At 45.8% G+C, this 17,870-nt stretch overlaps 1 protein-coding gene across 2 annotated transcripts in view; it reads left to right on the top strand.

Annotated features, from left to right (window-relative positions):
• Positions 1 to 11,339, top strand: part of kbtbd12 (kelch repeat and BTB (POZ) domain containing 12) — a 109,889-nt gene extending 98,550 nt beyond the window's left edge. For both annotated transcript variants that reach the window (XM_060835061.1, XM_060835060.1), the window contains 2 exons: positions 6,164 to 6,361; positions 11,157 to 11,339. In XM_060835061.1, coding sequence (XP_060691044.1) covers positions 6,164 to 6,361; positions 11,157 to 11,326 — 368 coding nt within the window. In that variant the 3' untranslated portion in view covers positions 11,327 to 11,339. The remainder of the gene's footprint in view (positions 1 to 6,163; positions 6,362 to 11,156) is intronic.
• Positions 11,340 to 17,870: the final 6,531 nt, after the last annotated feature.

Here is a 17,870-nt window from a genome sequence, read left to right as displayed (position 1 = left end):
GACCTGACGAGGGAGTCACGAAGGGAGTGGTCTTTGCGGAACGCTGATAGGGGAGGGGAGGGAAATATATCCCTGGTGGTAGGGTCCGTTTGGAGGTGGTGGAAATGACGGCGGATGGTGCGCTGTATACGGAGGTTGGTGGGGTGGTAGATGAGAACCAGTGGGGTTCTGTCTTGGTGGCGGTTGGAGGAGCGGGAAGTGGAGGAGATGCGGTGGAGGGCATCATCGATCACGTCTGGGGGGAATCTGCGGTCCTTGAAGAAGGAGGCCATCTGAGCTGTGCGGTGTTGGAACTGGTCCTCCTGGCAGCAGATGCAGCGGAGATGAAGGAATTGGGAATATGGGATGGAGTTTTTACAGGGGGCAGGGTGGGAGGAGGTGTAGTCCAGGTAGCTGTGGGAGTCAGTCGGTTTATAGTAGATGTCTGTGTTGAGTCGGTCGCCTGAGATAGAAATGGAAAGGTCTAGGAAGGGGAGGGAGGAGTCTGAGACAATCCAGGTGAATTTGAGGTCGGGATGGAAGGTGTTGGTAAAGTGTATGAACTGTTCAACCTCGTGGGAGCACGAGGCAGCGCCGATACAGTCATCGATGTAGCGGAGGAAAAGGTGGGGGGTGGTGCCAGTGTAGTTGCGGAAGATGGACTGTTCCACATATCCTATGAAGAGACAGGCATAGCTGGGACCCATGCGGGTGCCCATGGCAACTCCTTTAGTTTGGAGGAAGTGGGAGGATTGGAAAGAGAAGTTATTCAGGGTGAGGACCAGTTCAGTCAGTCGAAGGAGGGTGTCAGTGGAAGGGTACTGGGTGGTGCGGCGGGAAAGGAAGAAGCGAAGGGCTTTGAGTCCTTCGTGATGGGGGATGGAGGTGTACAGGGACTGGATGTCCATGGTGAAAATAAGGCGTTGGGGACCGGGGAAGCAAAAATCCTGGAGGAGTTGGAGGGCGTGGGTGGTGTCCCGAACGTAGGTGGGGAGTTCTTGGACTAAAGGGGACAGGACCGTGTCGAGGTATTGGGAGATGAGTTCGGTGGGGCAGGAGCAGGCTGAGACAATGGGTCGGCCGGGGCAGTCAGGTTTGTGGATTTTGGGCAGGAGGTAGAAACGGGCGGTGCAGGGTTGTGGGACTATGATTCACAGGAAAGGAGATTTCTCTATCCATTAAATGTGACACGGTGACTCAGTTGTTAGCACTGCTGCCTCATAGCGCCAGGGACCTGAGATCATTTCCACCCTCAGGCGACTGTCCGTGTGCAGTTTGCACATTCTCCCTGTGTCTGCATGGGTTTCCTCCCACAGGCTGAAGGTGTGCAGGTTAGATGGATTGGCCATGGGGAAATGCAGGGTCGTAGGGAACGGGCAGGGGCTGGGTGGAATGCTCTTCACAGGGTCAGTGCCGCACCATAAGAACTAGGAGTAGGCCATTTGGCCCATCGAGCCTGCCCTGCCATTCAATAAGATCATGGCCGATCTCTTAGTGCAGTCAGCTCCACTTACCCGCCCTCTCACCGTAATCCTTAATTGCAGTTGTTGTGGGTATGTTCACCAAGCTGGAAGTTGATTTGCAGATGTTTCGTCCCCTGACTCGGTGACATCTTCAGTGCCCTGGAGCCTCCTGTGAGGTGCTGCTGTATTGTGCCGTTTGGAATTTATTTGGTTTCACTCCCACTGCTTCCAGTTGCCGGTTCCAGTTGTTTTATTGTCAGTGAACATACCCAGAACCACCACAACCAGCACCCGAGCTACAACTCCTTACATATCACCATCTGGATGTGCCCAAGCCTGCCAACGGTGTGACTGAGATACCTTGGGCCAATTCAGTGCACCCATCCTTCTTGTTGGTGTTAGTCTGAGTTACTAGTACCAAGTGGAGAAAGGATGCCCACATAAAGCCTTTAGCAGAAAAGAATCATGAAGTCGCAGAGGCCTACAGCACAGAAAAAGCCCCTTTAGACCATCGAGTGAAGCTTGCTCTTGATCAACAGTAAAAGTTTATTATGTATTAGTTAGAATCATAGAGATAGAGATGTACAACATGGAAACAGACCCTTCAGTCCAACTCGTCCATGCCGACCAGATATCCTAAACTAACCAAGTCCTATTTGCTAGCATTTGGCCCACATCCCTCTAAACCCTTCCTATTCATATATCCATCCAAATGCCTTTTGGCTGTTGTAATTGTACCAGCCTCCACCACTTCCTCTGGCAGCTCGTTCCATACATGCACCACTCTCTGCGTGAATAATTTTCCTCTTAGGCCCCATTTAAATCTTTCCCTCTCACCCTAAACCTATATCCTCTAGTTTTGGACTCCCCTACCCTGGGAATCTAACCTATTCATGCTCCTCATGATTTTATAAACCTCTATAAGGTCACCCCTCAGCCCCTGATGCTCCAGGGAAAACAGCCCCAGCCTATTTAGCCTCTCCTTATAGCTCAAACACTCCAACTCTGGCAATATCCTTGTGAATGTTTTCTGACCCCTTGCAAATTTCACAACATCCTTCCTATAGCAGGGAGTACAGAATTGAATGCAGTATTCCAAAAGTGGCCCAACCAATGTCCTGTACAGCCACAACATGACCTTCCAACTCCTGTACTCAATACTCTGACCAATAAGGGCAAGTGTATCAAACTTCACCATCCTATCCACCTGTGACTCCACCTTCAAGGAGCTATGAACCTGCACTCCAGGTCTCTTTGTTCAGCAACACTCCTAATAGCTGATGAGGTCTCAGATATGCAATTGTCTCCTTGTGAGACAGGAGAAAGTGAGGACTGCAGACGCTGGAGATCAGAGCTGAAAATGTGTTGCTGGAAAAGCGCAGCAGGTCAGGCAGCATCAAAGGAGCAGGAGAGTCGGCGTTTCGGGCATGAGCCCGAAATGTCGACTCTCCTGCTCCTTGGATGCTGCCTGACCTACTGCGCTTTTCCAGCAACACATTTTCAGCTCCTTGTGAGACAGGCTCAGTTTAAGTATATGCATTTATTGACTTTTCTCTGGAACAACACACCAGTTGGCTAATCTCAGGAACAGTTTTATATTTGGATGGGTGGCGCTTATTTCGTGATATCAGTTAACCCTTACAGGTACGAACTGCATTGCAGAATAGCTACCATGTGCTGTGGCTGACTCAGAAACTTTTCCTACTGTTAATGCTCATTATGAGGAGGAAGGATTTGCAGGTAGCCACTCACCCTGTGTGCCTGCATTCTGAACATGTGTGTCTTGACCATTGAGTCCTGGGGTAGGACATGAACCCAGAACTTCGGCTACTGACCACTGCACAACAAAACACAGCCTGTGTACTGTGAATGGACAACGAACACACACACACTTCCACCCCTGAATTCAGGGGAGACTCTATATTCCAGGAGTAACAGAGAAACATAGAAAATGGGAGCAGGAGTAGGCCATTTGGCCCTTTGTACCTGCTACGCCATTCAATGCTATTTGTGCAACTCACAGCCCAATACCCAGTTTCTACCCATACCCTGATTTTCTGCTCCCCAGACTCTTTGATAACAAAAAGAATCATTATTATTTCTATACCAGCACTTTGATCTCCAAAGCTGAAATGCTTTTACACAAACTTATGATTTTTCAAAATTCACTTTTCGTTTATTCACTTGTGGGATATGAGTGTGGCTGGGCCCAGCATTTATTGCCTGTCCCTAGCTGCCCCTTGAGAAGGGGTGGGGGTGGAGGTGGGGGTGGGGGGAGGTGAGCTGCCTTCTTGAACCATTGCAATCCATGTGTTGCGGGTTGACTCACAATGCCCTGGGGGAGGGAATTCCAGGATTTGGACCCAGCGACAGTGAAGAAACAGTGATGTCTGAGTGGAAATGATGAACTGTTTATGCAGCTAACAAACTAATGATTGAGGAAGGGGAATGAATCAGCAGTAATGAATTAGCAGATTCAAAGATGACTTGTTCAAATGTTTCATTCATGTATATTGAAGAAGGTCTCCTACCTTAACTCCAATTTCTAGCCCGATCCTTTGTATCCTTTAAGTTGTTAATATTAGCAACTAAAAGCATTTACAAACCAGGAAATATAGGAAAATAACTTGAATCAGGGCTCAGCTGAGACCCCATAGAAAATCTTTGACATTTCCAAGATCAATGCCAATATAAGTTGCTGGGAGCCAGGGCATCTTTGGTCATCCTGACTTTATCCTCTAATGCATATATCCCAGTCTTTTCAACTCTGTAGCCACTTGGGGTGCCTGGAACACACAATTCTCCCCTCTAAGGTGCACACCTGCCTTGGAGGAACATCTAAGGAATATGTTCATGTCTCTTAGTGCTTGTTAGTGGTCTTCACTGTTATTCATGATGTGGAGGTACTGGTGTAGGACTGTTGTGGACAAAGTCAAACATCACATGATACCGGGTTTATCTGAAATCGCAAGCTTTCAGAGATAGTGAGAGAGAATAATCAGGCAGATAGTGAAAGAGAATAAGGGTCATGCAACTTATGCAAATGTATTGAACAAACACACCTTCTCACACAAATACACACGCACACAGACCTTCTCTCATATACACACACATACTCCCTCTCCCTCTCACTCATTCACTCTCTTTCACAAGCACACGTATATATACACACACACACCCACACACACAGATACACCCACACACACAGATACACCCACACACACAGACACACACACAAAAGATCTATGGGGTGAATTTGCATTTTCAGATTTGTATTTGCAGATACATTCTATTTTGTACAAAAAGTGCACAATCTGGAGGCAGTCAGTCCATGTGGCATTTTATAAATTCCTACTTTGGAAACAGAACTAGTCTGACTACTGAGTATAAACAGTATTGAACCATGTCCTCACACCCAAAATGCATTGTCTGACCTGAGGTCTCACCTTGAATCTGATAAAACCTGAAGTTAGCTTGGGGCAGTGACTTGAAAGAAATTCTGGGATTTACATATTGATCAATCAAAGCTTGCAACTCCATTCAAATTGATTGAAGACTTAACAACCATCTAAGTTTGTTCAGTACATTTATATAAGTTGTATGACCCTTTAATCTTTTACTTATAAATTCTGTGTCCAATGTATTCTCTCTCACTAGCTCCCTGAGGAAGGAGTGAGGCTCCAAAAGCTTAAGTTTCAAATAAACCTGTTGGACTATAAACCCATAACGATTATGTCATGTGATTTTTGACTTTGTTCATTGTTATTAGCACGTCATCCAGATAAATGGCAGCCTGCTGAGTATCCCTGGCAACTTCCATTTTTGTTTCAGATTTATTTTCTTTAATTCAATCCCTGGACCAGGGTGTCACTGGCTAGGCCAGTATTTATTGCCCAGAGGACCGTTAAGATTCACCCACATTGCTGTGGGTCTGGAGTCACATGTAAGCCAGACCAGGGAAGGATGGCAGTTTCCTTCCCTCAAGGGCATTAGTGACCCAGTGGGTTATTCCAACAAAGAACAACGGATTAAGAAGATTAGGGTGGCTTCAAAAAGATTCTTTATATTAAAGGAAAAAGAATAACTGGAGAGAGAAGAGGAAACAGGGTGGCATGGTGGCTCAATGGTTAGCACTGCTGCCTCACAGCACCAGGAACCTGGGTTCAATTCCAGCTTCGGGTGACTGTCTGTGTAGAGTTTGCATGTTCTCCCCAAGTCTGTGTGGGTTTCCTCCAAGTGCTCTGGTTTCCTTCCACAATCCAAGGATGTGCTGGTTAGGTAAATTGGCCGTGCTAAATTGCCCATGGTGTTCAGAGATGTGTAGGTTAGGTGCAATAATTAGGGGCAAATATGGGGAAGGGGATGGGTTATTCTTCGGAGGGTCAGTGTGGACTTGCTGAGCCAAAGGGCCTGTTTTTATACTGTTGGGATTCTATGATTCACAGGCATCATTAGATTCTTAATTCCAGAATTCATTGAATTCAAATTCCACTACCTGCTGTGGCAGGATTTGAACCTGGTTCCCCAGAACATTACCTAGATCAGCAGTCTACCAATAATACCACTCAGCCATTGCCTCCCCTAGTTCCATCACCCATCGTTCTTTGTTTTATTTTAGATGAGTTCATTTCGATGGGGTGAATGGCCTCACTCCACCATGTTCTGTATTTTTAGGTGCAATTTAGAAACCTTCCGACTCATGCAGAAGTTCTCCATTTCAGGTGGGATAGGCTGCAGTGGGCCGGACCGAGGGCAGGCCAGGAGGTGTTTGGATGCTGTGGAAATCTACAACCCGGATGGAGATTTCTGGAGGGCAGGGCCTTCTCTGCCAACCCCGATTCTGTCACTACGCACCAACTCCACCAACGCTGGGGCAGTGGAGGGAAAGCTGTACATCTGTGGAGCATTCCGCGGAGCAGGTATAAACGGATGCGATGGTTTATTTACTTGGCTGGCTCTGACCTGATCAAACAAAAAAAAATAAATTGATATTGAGCCAGAGAAGGAAATCATTTGGAACAAAGACAGAAATTGCTGGAAAAGTTCAGCTGCTCTGGCAGCCTCATAGAATCCCTTCTGTGTGGAAATAGGCCCTTCAGCCCAACAAGTCCACACCAACCCTCTGAAGAGTAACCCATCCAGACCCAATACCCTACGTTCCCCTGACTAATGCACCCAGCCTACACGTTCCTGAACACTACGGGCAATTTAGCATGGCCAATTCACCTAACCTGCACATCTTTGGACTGTTGGAGGAAGCCCACATAGACGCAGGGAGAACATGCAAACTCCACACAGACAGTGACCCAAGGCTGTCAAACCCAGGTCCCTGGCACTGTGAGGCAGCGATGCTAACCACTGATCCACTGTGCCACCCAGATGCTGCTTGACTTGCTGAGCTTTTCCAGCAACTTCTGTTTTCGTTCCTGATTTACAACATCCACAGGTCTTTCAGTTTTTATTTATTTTTTAATTCATAGTTGCACAAAATGCAATACAACAATAACAATGCACAAGAGAAATGGGGGCACACAGAACCACAGGGTGCCTGAAATTTCACAAAACTAACAGCACTACATAAAAAAAATGTGGACTTTTCACACACATTGTCTGCTAAAGGTACCACGATGACAGAAACCCAGCAAAGGGGCGAGTTCAGCCCTGAAGAGCAGAGTTTACACCAAGTCAATGCCCACAATATACAATTACAAACACTTTACCCACCACCTACTCCCAGTCACAAAGGAAAGCAGTCTACAAAACACAATATAGCCAATAAAAACCACTGATTACATTTCTTTCGGTTTATAACAAGGAAAACGTTTGGACCGGCCATCAAACATTTGGTCAAAGGTCTTGGGTTTAAACAGCATCTTAAAGGCAGATGGGCTATCCAATGAAGGCGGATAACCACTGGAGAATTTCAACAGGTCTGGCAGCATCTGTGGTGAGAGGGACAGAGTTAACCTTTCAAGTCTGTTAAGACTTTTGTTCAGAACAGAAAGGTATTGAAAAATAGGCATTTTTTTTTTAAAAAAAGCTGCATTTTCTATTCAAAGCTGTTACTACACACCTTTGGAGTAGGTCAGATTTGAACCTGGATCTCCTGGCTCAGAGGTAGGGACACCACCATTGCGCTGTTCAGGTAGTGGGTTATATGGCAAAATACAAGGGCAGGGCCACTGTTGGCAGAGAAAACTTGCCTAATTCTTGACAAAGGAGGAGTGAGGGGGGAGCTGGTGCAATCTTGCAAAAGACAAAGAGATTGTTAATAGGGGGGAAGGAAAGATAGATGAATCATTGAATCTCCACAGTGTGGATGCAGGCCATTTAGCCCAAAAGGTCCATGCTGACTTTGGAAAGAGCATCCCACCCAGACTCACACTGCTACCCTTTCCCACTGCATTTCCCACAGCTAATCCACCTACCCTAGTACATACACATTTGGACTGTGTCAGGGCAGAATGTATAAGCTCCCCAGGCAGTTGCCCGAGACTGGGATTGACCCTGGGTCCCTGATGCTGGGAGGCAGCAGTGCTAACCACTGAGCCACTCCAATGTCCGAAGGGAGAAAATAAAAGTGTGAAAGGGAGAAAATGATTTCTTCCTACAACGTGCAAATTAACAGGATACAAAAACGTCACGGGGGAGAGGGTGGGGAGAGAATATAAGAAAAATGTAGGTCAGACACAAACTGCTCAGTGTTGAATTAATATTGAGATCTCAAAACTGCAAAACGTTGAAGTAGCTGACCCAGGACAGAATTGTTAGCACAGGAACATAAGGCCACGTGGTAACAGTGTCTCAATGGTCAGTACTGCTACCTCACAGCATCAGTTCGATTCCAGCCTCAGGCAACTGCCTGTGCCGGTTTCCTCTGGAGGCTCTGGTGTCCTCCCATGGTCCAAAGATGTGCAGGTTAGGTCACTTTATGGTCACATGTACTCAGACAGGAGCAGCGGAAAGTTTACAAGTCACCACTTACAGGCACAAGGTACAAACTCTGTAAAGAGAAATTAGAAATAAAAAGCCCACCATTGCAGATTGTAGGAATGAGTTAGAAAATGGAGAAATAAAGAAGTTCAGAACAGCAGCCCGTCCAATCCAGCCTCTAGTCCTCACCTTGAGGTTAGAAGATCGCTCTGAAATCACCTTGAGGCCGGGAGACCGCTCTGAATCACCTTAGAACATAGAAGGTAAAAAGGTACAGCAAATAACAGGCCCTTTGGCCCACAATGTTGTGCCGAGCATTAATCCTAATGTAAAATATAATAACTTAACCTACGCATCCCTCAACTCACTGCTATCCATGTGCATGTCCAGCAGTCGCTTAAATGTCCCCAATGACTCTGCTTCCACCACCACAGCTGGCAACGCATTCCATACATTCACAACTCTCTGTGTAAAGAACCTTCCTCCTACATCTCCTCTATATCTTCCTTCTAATATCTTAAAACCATGACCCCTTGTGCCAGTCAATCCTGCCCTGGGGAGAAGTCTCTGGCTATTGACTCTATCTATTCCTCTCATTATCTTGTATACCTCGATCAGATCTCCTCTCTTTCTCCTTCTGTCCAGAGAGAAAAGTCCGAGCTTAATCAACCTCTCTTCATAAGGCAAGCCCTCCAGTCCAGGCAGCATCCTGGTAAACCTTCTTTGCACCCTCTCCAAAGCCTCTGTATCTTTCCTATAGTAGGGCGACCAGAACTGGACACAATATTCCAAGTGTGGTCCCACCAGGGACTTGTAGAGCTGCAGCAAAACCTCGTGGCTCTTAAACCTTGAAGCCGGAATGGAAAGATGCTTCACCGAATCCAAGTCTGCGCCAAGGTCAGGAGTTCAGGATGTCACCGAGAGGGAAAAGACGCAAAAAGGAAATGGACGGAGCAGACTTGTGCCAGCTGAAGTGTCCTACTCTGCCGCCATCTTGGAAGTTGTAGCTTGGTTATGGGAATAGAGTGGGGTGAAGTGGGATGCTCTTCGGAGGGTCAGTGTGAACTCGAGGAGCCAGATTCTTTGAAATGTTCAGTCAAAGATATTGGTTTTAAACAGCTTCTTAAAGGTAGAGAGAGAGAGAGAAGGACTTTAGAGCTGAGGTCAGTGTTCCCTCTGTGCCCCCATTTGGATAACTGAGCCATCAGTAAGAGCTGAGAGCATGGGAATACAGTGTCATAACATGGCCACAGCCACATGGCTACCATTGTTACCTCACCAGCTCGCAATCCCACTTGGGGTCCCAACTCCACCCCCCACCCCCTTCTCTGGGAAACCCTGGCTTAAGCTGAAGGGATGACAAACAATAATGGGGAGGGTATAAAATTCCAAAGAGTCAGATTGGAATCGAAACGCTAACTCCATTTCTCTCTCCAATAGTGCTGCCAGACCTGCTGAGTTTCTCCAGCAAATTCTGCTTTTATTTCAGATTTCCAGCATCCACAGTGTTCAGGTTGTAAGTTAGCTCACTGAACTGGCGGATTTGTTCTCAGACATTTTGTCACCACGCACAGGGAATATCATCAGTGAGCTTTCGGTGAAACATTGGTGTTCTGTCCCATTTTCTATTTATGAGCCTTGGTCTGTTAAGGTGGGTGATATCACCTTACAAACTTACAGCCTGAACTTCAACCTGAGTTACAAATCTTCTCAAAATTCGCATCCGCAGTGTTGCGCTTTTACAATTGGTTAAAATTGGGAATGTAGATGGGGTCAGAATTTTGGGTGGTCATGGGGCGCAGGAATTCTGGGTAGTCGGGGAGTTGGAGTGGATTACAGAAGTAGGGGAGTGAGTGAGGCCATGGAGGGCATTGAACACACTGGGTCAAAAATGTTAAAATCCTGGTGGATCAGGGTAGGGAGAATTGGTCAACAGGACTCTGTGTGAGTTAGGAGTAAGGCGGTAGGGTTATAGGCTCAGGGTGAAGGATGGAAGGCAGGCTGGTTGGAGAGGGTGGGACTGGTCAAGTCTGAAGTTTAGGGAAAAAATGGATGAACGTGGACGTTATCAATGCAGACAGTGAGGGCCTTGAGTTATGTAACTGTGCAAATCGACGTTGGGCAATGTAGCACCTTCACTGCTTTAAAGACACTCAGAATAGAATTCTACACTATGGAAACAGGCCCTTCGGCCCAACTTACCCATGCTGCAACTTGTAGGAATAACTACAACTGCCATATCCAAAGGAATATCTGAAAGCAAGTCCCTAATGTTTGTAATATAGAATCTGTTGAAGTTGAGCATTTGTATTGAGCTGACAGCATCTGTGGTGAGAGAACCACAAGGTTACATTTCACATCAGTTATGATTGTTTTGTTCTGAAGTTTTAAGGTGAAAGGAGAAAGATTTAAAAGGGACATGGGGGCAACTTTTTGTACACAGAGAGTGATTCATGTGCGGAATGAACTTCCAGAGGTGGATGTGGGTGCGATTACAACATTTAAAAGATATTTGGATAAGTTCATGAAGAGGAAAAGTTCTGAGGGATAATTGCCAAACGCAGGCAGGTGGGTCTAGTTTATCTTGAGATCATGACTGGGATGGACTGACAGGATTGAAGGGTGTGTTTCCATGCTCTATGATTTTATAACACTGACTGTCTTTCTCTCTCCATAGATACTGCTAAACCTATTGAATTTCTCCAACATCCTCAGCCCGATTTCTGGAACCCACAGTAGTTTGCTTTTATTCACTGCCTTTCATTGTCTTCCTTTATTTAGATCGGCATGAAGTCATTGTTAAAGACATCTTGGAATTGGATCCTTGGGAGAATCAGTGGAATATAGTGGCCCACAATGTCCTCATGCACGACAGCTACGATGTCTGTCTGGTCGCAAGGCTCAACCCAAGGGACCTCATTCCTCCGCCTCCAGACTTGGTGGACCAATGAGAAAAGAGTGGCATGGGCTATTTGGGAGGGGGGGGGTGGGGGAGTGTGGGGTGTGGGGAGTCTTGAAGCTTGGCTATGGTTCAGTAGGCAGCAATTTCATCCTGGCATCTAAAGGTTATGGGCGTAAGTCCATACTCCAGTTCTGGACACAGACTTGGCATTGAGACTATCCATGTGTGGTACTGAGGGAGTGCTGCGCTGTTGGAGGTGCCATCTTTCAGATGTTAAACCTGGCTTGTCCTCTGAGGTGGATGTAAAACACCCACTGGCTCTTTCTGAAGAAGAGCTGAGGAGCATTCCCTGATGTTTTAGCCAACATGTATCCCTCAACCAACATCATTAAATACAGCTTTTATGGAGCTTATCACATTGTTGTTGGAGTTTGTACAAATTGCATTCCTACATTTGAAAAAAACATCTCGTTAGGTTTAGCAGTGGTTAGCACTGCTGCCTCACAGCGCCAGGGACCTGGGTTCAATTCCTACCTCAGGCGACTGACTGTGTGGAGTTTGCACGTTCTCCCCGTGTCTGCGTGGGTTTCCTCCGGGTGCTCCGGTTTCTTCCCACGGTCCAAAGATGTGCAGGTCAGGTGAATTGGCCTTGCTAAATTGCCGTAGTGTTAGGTAAGGGGTATATGTAGGGGTATGGGTGGGTTGCGCTTCGGCGGGTCGGTGTGGACTTGTTGGGCCGAAGGGCCTGTTTCCACACTGTAAGTAATCTAATCTAAAGTAATCTAATCTAATCTAAAAAAAGGTTTTTATGGGATAAAATGAAGGATGCTATATAAATGCAAATTCCTCTCTCTCAGAAATAAGAGTGAGAAGATAAATCTGCTGATCTCTACTCTGGACTATTGATTTTCTCTTTGGCTCAAACCCTCATTGTTTTGGTGCTAGATGCATTGACTGAAGCATTATCAAGTTATACATACCTGGTCCAATTTGCCAATCCTTGAACACAGTAACTTGAGTGATGTTTGGTTTCTGCAACTGTCATCGATCACCCCTCTTAGTCACTCCCTCCAATTACTGATCACACCAAGCCATGATCTGGAGGAGCTGGTGTTGGACTGGAGTGGGCAAAGTTAGAAATCACACAACACCAGGTTATAGTCCAACAGGTTTAATTGGAAGCACACTAGCCTTCGGAGCGTCGCTCCTTCATCAGGTGGTTGTGGAGTGTAAGATTCTAAGACACAGAATTTATAGCAAAAGTCTACAGTGTCATACAGTGATATATTGAACAAACCTGGATTGTTAAGTCTTAAACCTTAAACAGGCAATCGTTCGCAGCAAACTGCCCAGCCTTCAGGACAACATCGACCACAACACTGTACAGCCTTATAATGGCAACCCCTGCCATTACCTGTGGGGACACCACCCATCCTGTATGTGGCAGGTACTCGAGCGACTCAGCCAATGTTGTCTTATCTCATACGCTGCAAGGCATGGATGGCATGGTACACTGGCGAGACCGAGCAGAGGCTACAGCAACGAATGAATGGACTCTGCACAACAATCCCCAGACAGGGGTATTCCCTCCCAGTCGGGGAAAAATTCAACAGTCAGGGACATTTGGCCTCAGATCTTTGGATGACCATCCTCCAAGGCAGACTTCAGGATAGGCAACAATGCAAAATGGCTGAGCAGAGGCTGATAGCCAAGTTCAGTACCCATGGGGACAGCCTCAACCGGGAGCTTTTGTTCATGAAACAATACACTCTCTCTCTCTCTCACACACACACACACACAGACACACACACGTACACATACACACACAGTCTTACATATACACACGTGCACACAGTCCCTCTCTTATACACACGTTCTCTCATATATGCAAACACATACAGCCCCCACACTCACACCCACGCACACACTCCATCACACCCACACACACATTTTACCAAGTTTTCACACATGCAAACACACTCTCTCATGTGTACTCATACTCACACGCACACATTCACTCTCACACACACGCATGCTCACACACATATAAATCTATGGGGTGATTTTGTATTTGCAGGATTATATTTGCAGGTACATTTTATTTTGCTCAAATAAAAAAATGCACAATCTGCAGGCAGTCAATCCATGTAATATTTTGTAAATTCCACTTTGGAAATAGAACCAGTCTGACTCAAGACTAGGACACAAACAGACTCTGACACAGACCTTTAATGCATTATCTGAGCTGAGATGTCACCTTTTGTTACAAAACCTTTAGCTATCTCAAGAAGGTGACTTGGGATTTACGTATTAATGAATGAAATTTTGGGTTTACGTATTAATGAACCAAAGCCTGCAACCCATTCTAAAAGATGAAAACTTAACAATCCAGGTTTGTTCAGTGTATCACTGTATGACACTGTAATCTTTGCTATAAATTCTGTGTTGTATGATCCTGCTCCACAGCTACCTGATGAAGGAGCAGTGCTCCAAAAGCTAGTGCTTCCAAATACACCTGTTGGACTATAACCTGGTGTTGTGTGATTTTTAACCAAGTTATTAAAATCTGACCCACGCCATCTGACCTGAACCTACTCGTCCCCCTATCCTGAATTCTCTGCAGCTGGGCTGCAGTAAATCAGCCAAGATTCTCTTTGGTCATCATTGTCCTGGGAACTCAAGGAGCAGAAGATGGCTATTCGGCCCCTCAGGCTAGCTGCACCGTTCTATTCAAGACTGTGGTAAATCAACTCCACTTTGTGAGAAAGTACAGCATGGAGCTGGGCTGTAGATACGGCACCTTCTCCTTCACCTCCCTCCTCCATAAATGGTCAAATGTTTGGCTGATGCTAGTGGTGTGTTAGTTCTATTGAGAAGATGCAAAGGGGAAGGGCATTGTTGGTTATGGACTTACATCACTTAGTGCAGTCTCTGCTGGAACACTTGAAGATTTTTGTGACAGAGGAACACTGTGGGGCCTGGGCTGCAGGATTTCGCTGACAAATGACATCCTGAGTCAATATTTTCTAAGTTTCCTTCAAAATTTCCATTTAAGTTACAATGCCCTAATGAGATTTTGCATTTAGTTTCCACCTTGTCTTTATTTTATTATTTAGTTTTATCAAAAGAGTACTTAGAGCATTTGTAGAGGGAGACTGTTCTGTGGCTGGTAGGGACAGCAGGGGCTGGGATATATCAATGAAATTATCTTTTCATCATGAGATTTGGGATTACGGTGCCCTTTCGAGGGCTTGCAGTGTAACTACTTTGGTTCAATTTGGTTTAATTTAGGTTACATAGAACAATACAACACAGGAACAGGCTGAATGTGACGCCAAATTAAACTCATCCCTTCTGCCTGTCCTTGCACCATATCCCACCATTCCTTCCATATTCATGTGCTTATCTAAAAGCCCCTTAAATGCCCCTATCGTATCTCCCTCCATCACCACCCCTGGCAGTGTGTTCCAGACTCCTGCCACTCTCTGTGTAAAAAACTTGCCCCTCACATCTCCTTTGAACTTTCCCCCTCTCATCTTAAATGCATGACCCCTAGTTTTAGACATTTCAACTCTGGGGAAAGAGATTCTGGCCATCAACCTTATATATGCATCTCATCATTTTACAGACTTCTATCAAGTCTCCCCTCAGCCTCTGCAGCTCCAGAGAAAACAACCTGAGTTTTTCTAGTCTCTCCTTATAGCTCATACCCTCTAATCCAGGCAGCGTCCTGGTAAACCTCTTCTGCACCTTGTTCAAAGACAGACTACTGGGAGAGTTGGAGGATGCAGACATATGTGATGCTGTATTTTTAAATAAACCATAGGGCTGCTCTGTCATTAGAGAGAGAGAGAGAAAGAGATTACTTAACCTGAGGTGATTTAACCTGAGGGTCACCAAGGGTTGAGAAAGAGAGTCCTTCATGATAACCTCAGCCAATGTGGGGAATTGAAGCATGTTGTTGGCATCCCTTATGCTGCAAACTGGCCAACTGCGCTAATCGACCAACTGAGCTAACCGGCCAACTGCGCTAACTGACCAACTGAGCTAACCGGCCAACTCAGCTAACCGGCCAACTGAGCTAACCGACTAACTGAGCTAACTGGCCAACTGCGCTAACCGGCCTACTGAGCTAACCGGCCAACTGAGCTAACCGACTAACTGAGCTAACCGGCCAACTGCGCTAACTGACCAACTGAGCTAACCGGCCTACTGAGCTAACCGGCCAACTGTGCTAACTGACCAACTGTGCTAACTGACCAACTGAGTTAACCGGCCAACTGAGTTAACCTGCCAACTGTGCTAACTGACCAAATGAGCTAACCAGCCAACTCAGCTAACCAACCAACTGAGCTAACCAACTAACTGTGTTAACTGACTAACTGAGCTAACAGGCCAACTCATCTAACCAGCAAACTGAGCTAACCAACCAACTGAGCTAACCAACCAACTGTGCTAACGTGCTAACTGACTAACTGAGCTAACCAGCCAACTCAGCTAACCGGCAAACTGAGCTAACCAACGAACTAAGCTAACTAACTGAGCCAACCTGCCAACTGAGCTAACTGACACCTTACTTTTTAAATAAAGGACGATGGAGAAAAGGATTTGAATTAACTGTGATGCTTCACAGTTTGACCTGGGATTCGTTTGTGAACCAAGAGGTCATGACCCTTACAATGAGACCCCAGCATGAGCTCTAAAGGAATAGAGAAAGAGCTTGCATTTAAATGGCATCTTAGAACATCCAAAAACACTTCAAATAAATAGTTTTAAAGTGAGATTGCTGATGCAGGAGAAAACAGGGTAACCAATGAACACACAGCAACAGGGAATGTTAAACTGGAGACCCAGAGGAGCTGGGTTCGAATCCCACCATGGTGGAGTTTAAATTCAATGAAAATCTAGAATTAAGAGTCTAATTATGACAATGAATCCATTGTCGATTGTCAGAAAACTCCATCTGATTCACTAATGTCCTTTAGGGAAGGAAACTGCCATCCTTATCTGGTCTGGCCTACATGTGACTCCAGACCCACAGTGATGTGGGCGACTTTTAATTGCCCTCTGGGCATTTAGGGATGGGCAATAAACACTGGCCTAGCCAGTGACACACACTTCCTGTGAATGAATTTCCAAAACTAAAAAATGGCACCAGTGTTCAGAGGATCCGTTTCATTGAATGTTGAGTCAGGGCGACACATACATCTGGGTCAGTAGGGCCACTCTCCTAACCTTCTTCAACATAGTGGCCACATGCTTTTTAACATCCGCTGGAGAGCCCAGCTATGCCTTTGGGTTAATGTCTCATATGAAGTCCCAAAATAGAAGGTATGCTCACGTTTCAAAGTGGAATGTGAAACCACAATCTTCAGGCGAGATGAGATTGCAATGCGCTGACTCCCACCTGTTACTGGAATGGGCCAGCACCTTCAGGAGAGGAGGGGAGAGCGAGTTTACAGTGTTTGGTTTAGGTCTGAGCTGGGCTAGGAAGTGTTACCATCACCTGTTAAAGTTTTAATTGATTGTTATTCCGCAGCTAAACATCCCAACACATATTGTCTCGGCCTACGGTCCAACATCCCTCAATAAAATCATTAGTCGCTCGATTCCTTCTTTTTAATTAGACATTTGGTTGTAGTGCATTTGGAAATTGTTGAAGAAAGGCAGATTTTGTTGACGATTTCTGGCTTGCACTCATTGGGATAATTCCAATGATACACAAATGTGAAGTGAAAATATCCCCTTTATACCCTGTGGTGATTTCTGATTGATAGAACCATTGTTGTAAAGATGTACTGCATGGAAACAGACCTTTCAGCCATACTCATCCATACTGACCAGGATTCCTTGACTGAACTAGTCCCATTTACCTGTGTTTGGCCCATATCCCTCTAAACCTTTCCAATCTGTGTACCTATCCGAATGTCTTTTAGACGTTATCATTGTACTCATCTCTACCACCTTGTTCAACAGCTTGTTCCACACTGACACCATCTAAATGAATTTTAACAACACTCAGTTAGTCACCATGATTTTCAACTCCCAGGTTTAGATATTTTTAAACCAACCTGTTTGTAGCTGGTTTAACATACAGCTGGAGCAAGAGGGACTTCAACCCAGACCTCCTAGTCCAAAGGCAGGGAAACTGCCACTGCACCACATGAACCCTCACACAGTCCCAGATTTATTTACCTGAATTTAACTGACATGGGTGGGATTTGAGCCCACCATGTTGCTGGAGGATTAGCCTAGGCCACTGGATTAGCAGCTCAGTGACAATGTACTGTCACTGGTTCCTATTTGGAAGCACATTCCTATGTGCACTTTCCACTTGCTTCATGAATTGGAGAAGGAGGAAGGTGTGAAGTTGAGGAGAAACAAGCAACAACTGAAGTCAAAATAATTGAGCAACTTGGAGTAATTTTTAACAATTTAGTGGCAGTGCCCGATAGGAGTGAGGGGAGATGGAGGAATGAGGAGGGGTGAGGGACATTGAGAGAGTGGGCCCAGCCCTCCTGAGCATGTGCGAGTGCTCCGGCAATAGAAGTAGCTCCACTTGGCAATTGATGGCACCAAAAAAAGGTGATTGG

This window comes from Hemiscyllium ocellatum, chromosome 14 (assembly GCF_020745735.1).
Source record: "Hemiscyllium ocellatum isolate sHemOce1 chromosome 14, sHemOce1.pat.X.cur, whole genome shotgun sequence".
NCBI classification, from domain to species: domain Eukaryota; kingdom Metazoa; phylum Chordata; class Chondrichthyes; order Orectolobiformes; family Hemiscylliidae; genus Hemiscyllium; species Hemiscyllium ocellatum.
The sequence above is the reverse complement of the archived record's forward strand: the minus strand, read 5'-3'. Positions and strand labels throughout refer to the sequence as shown.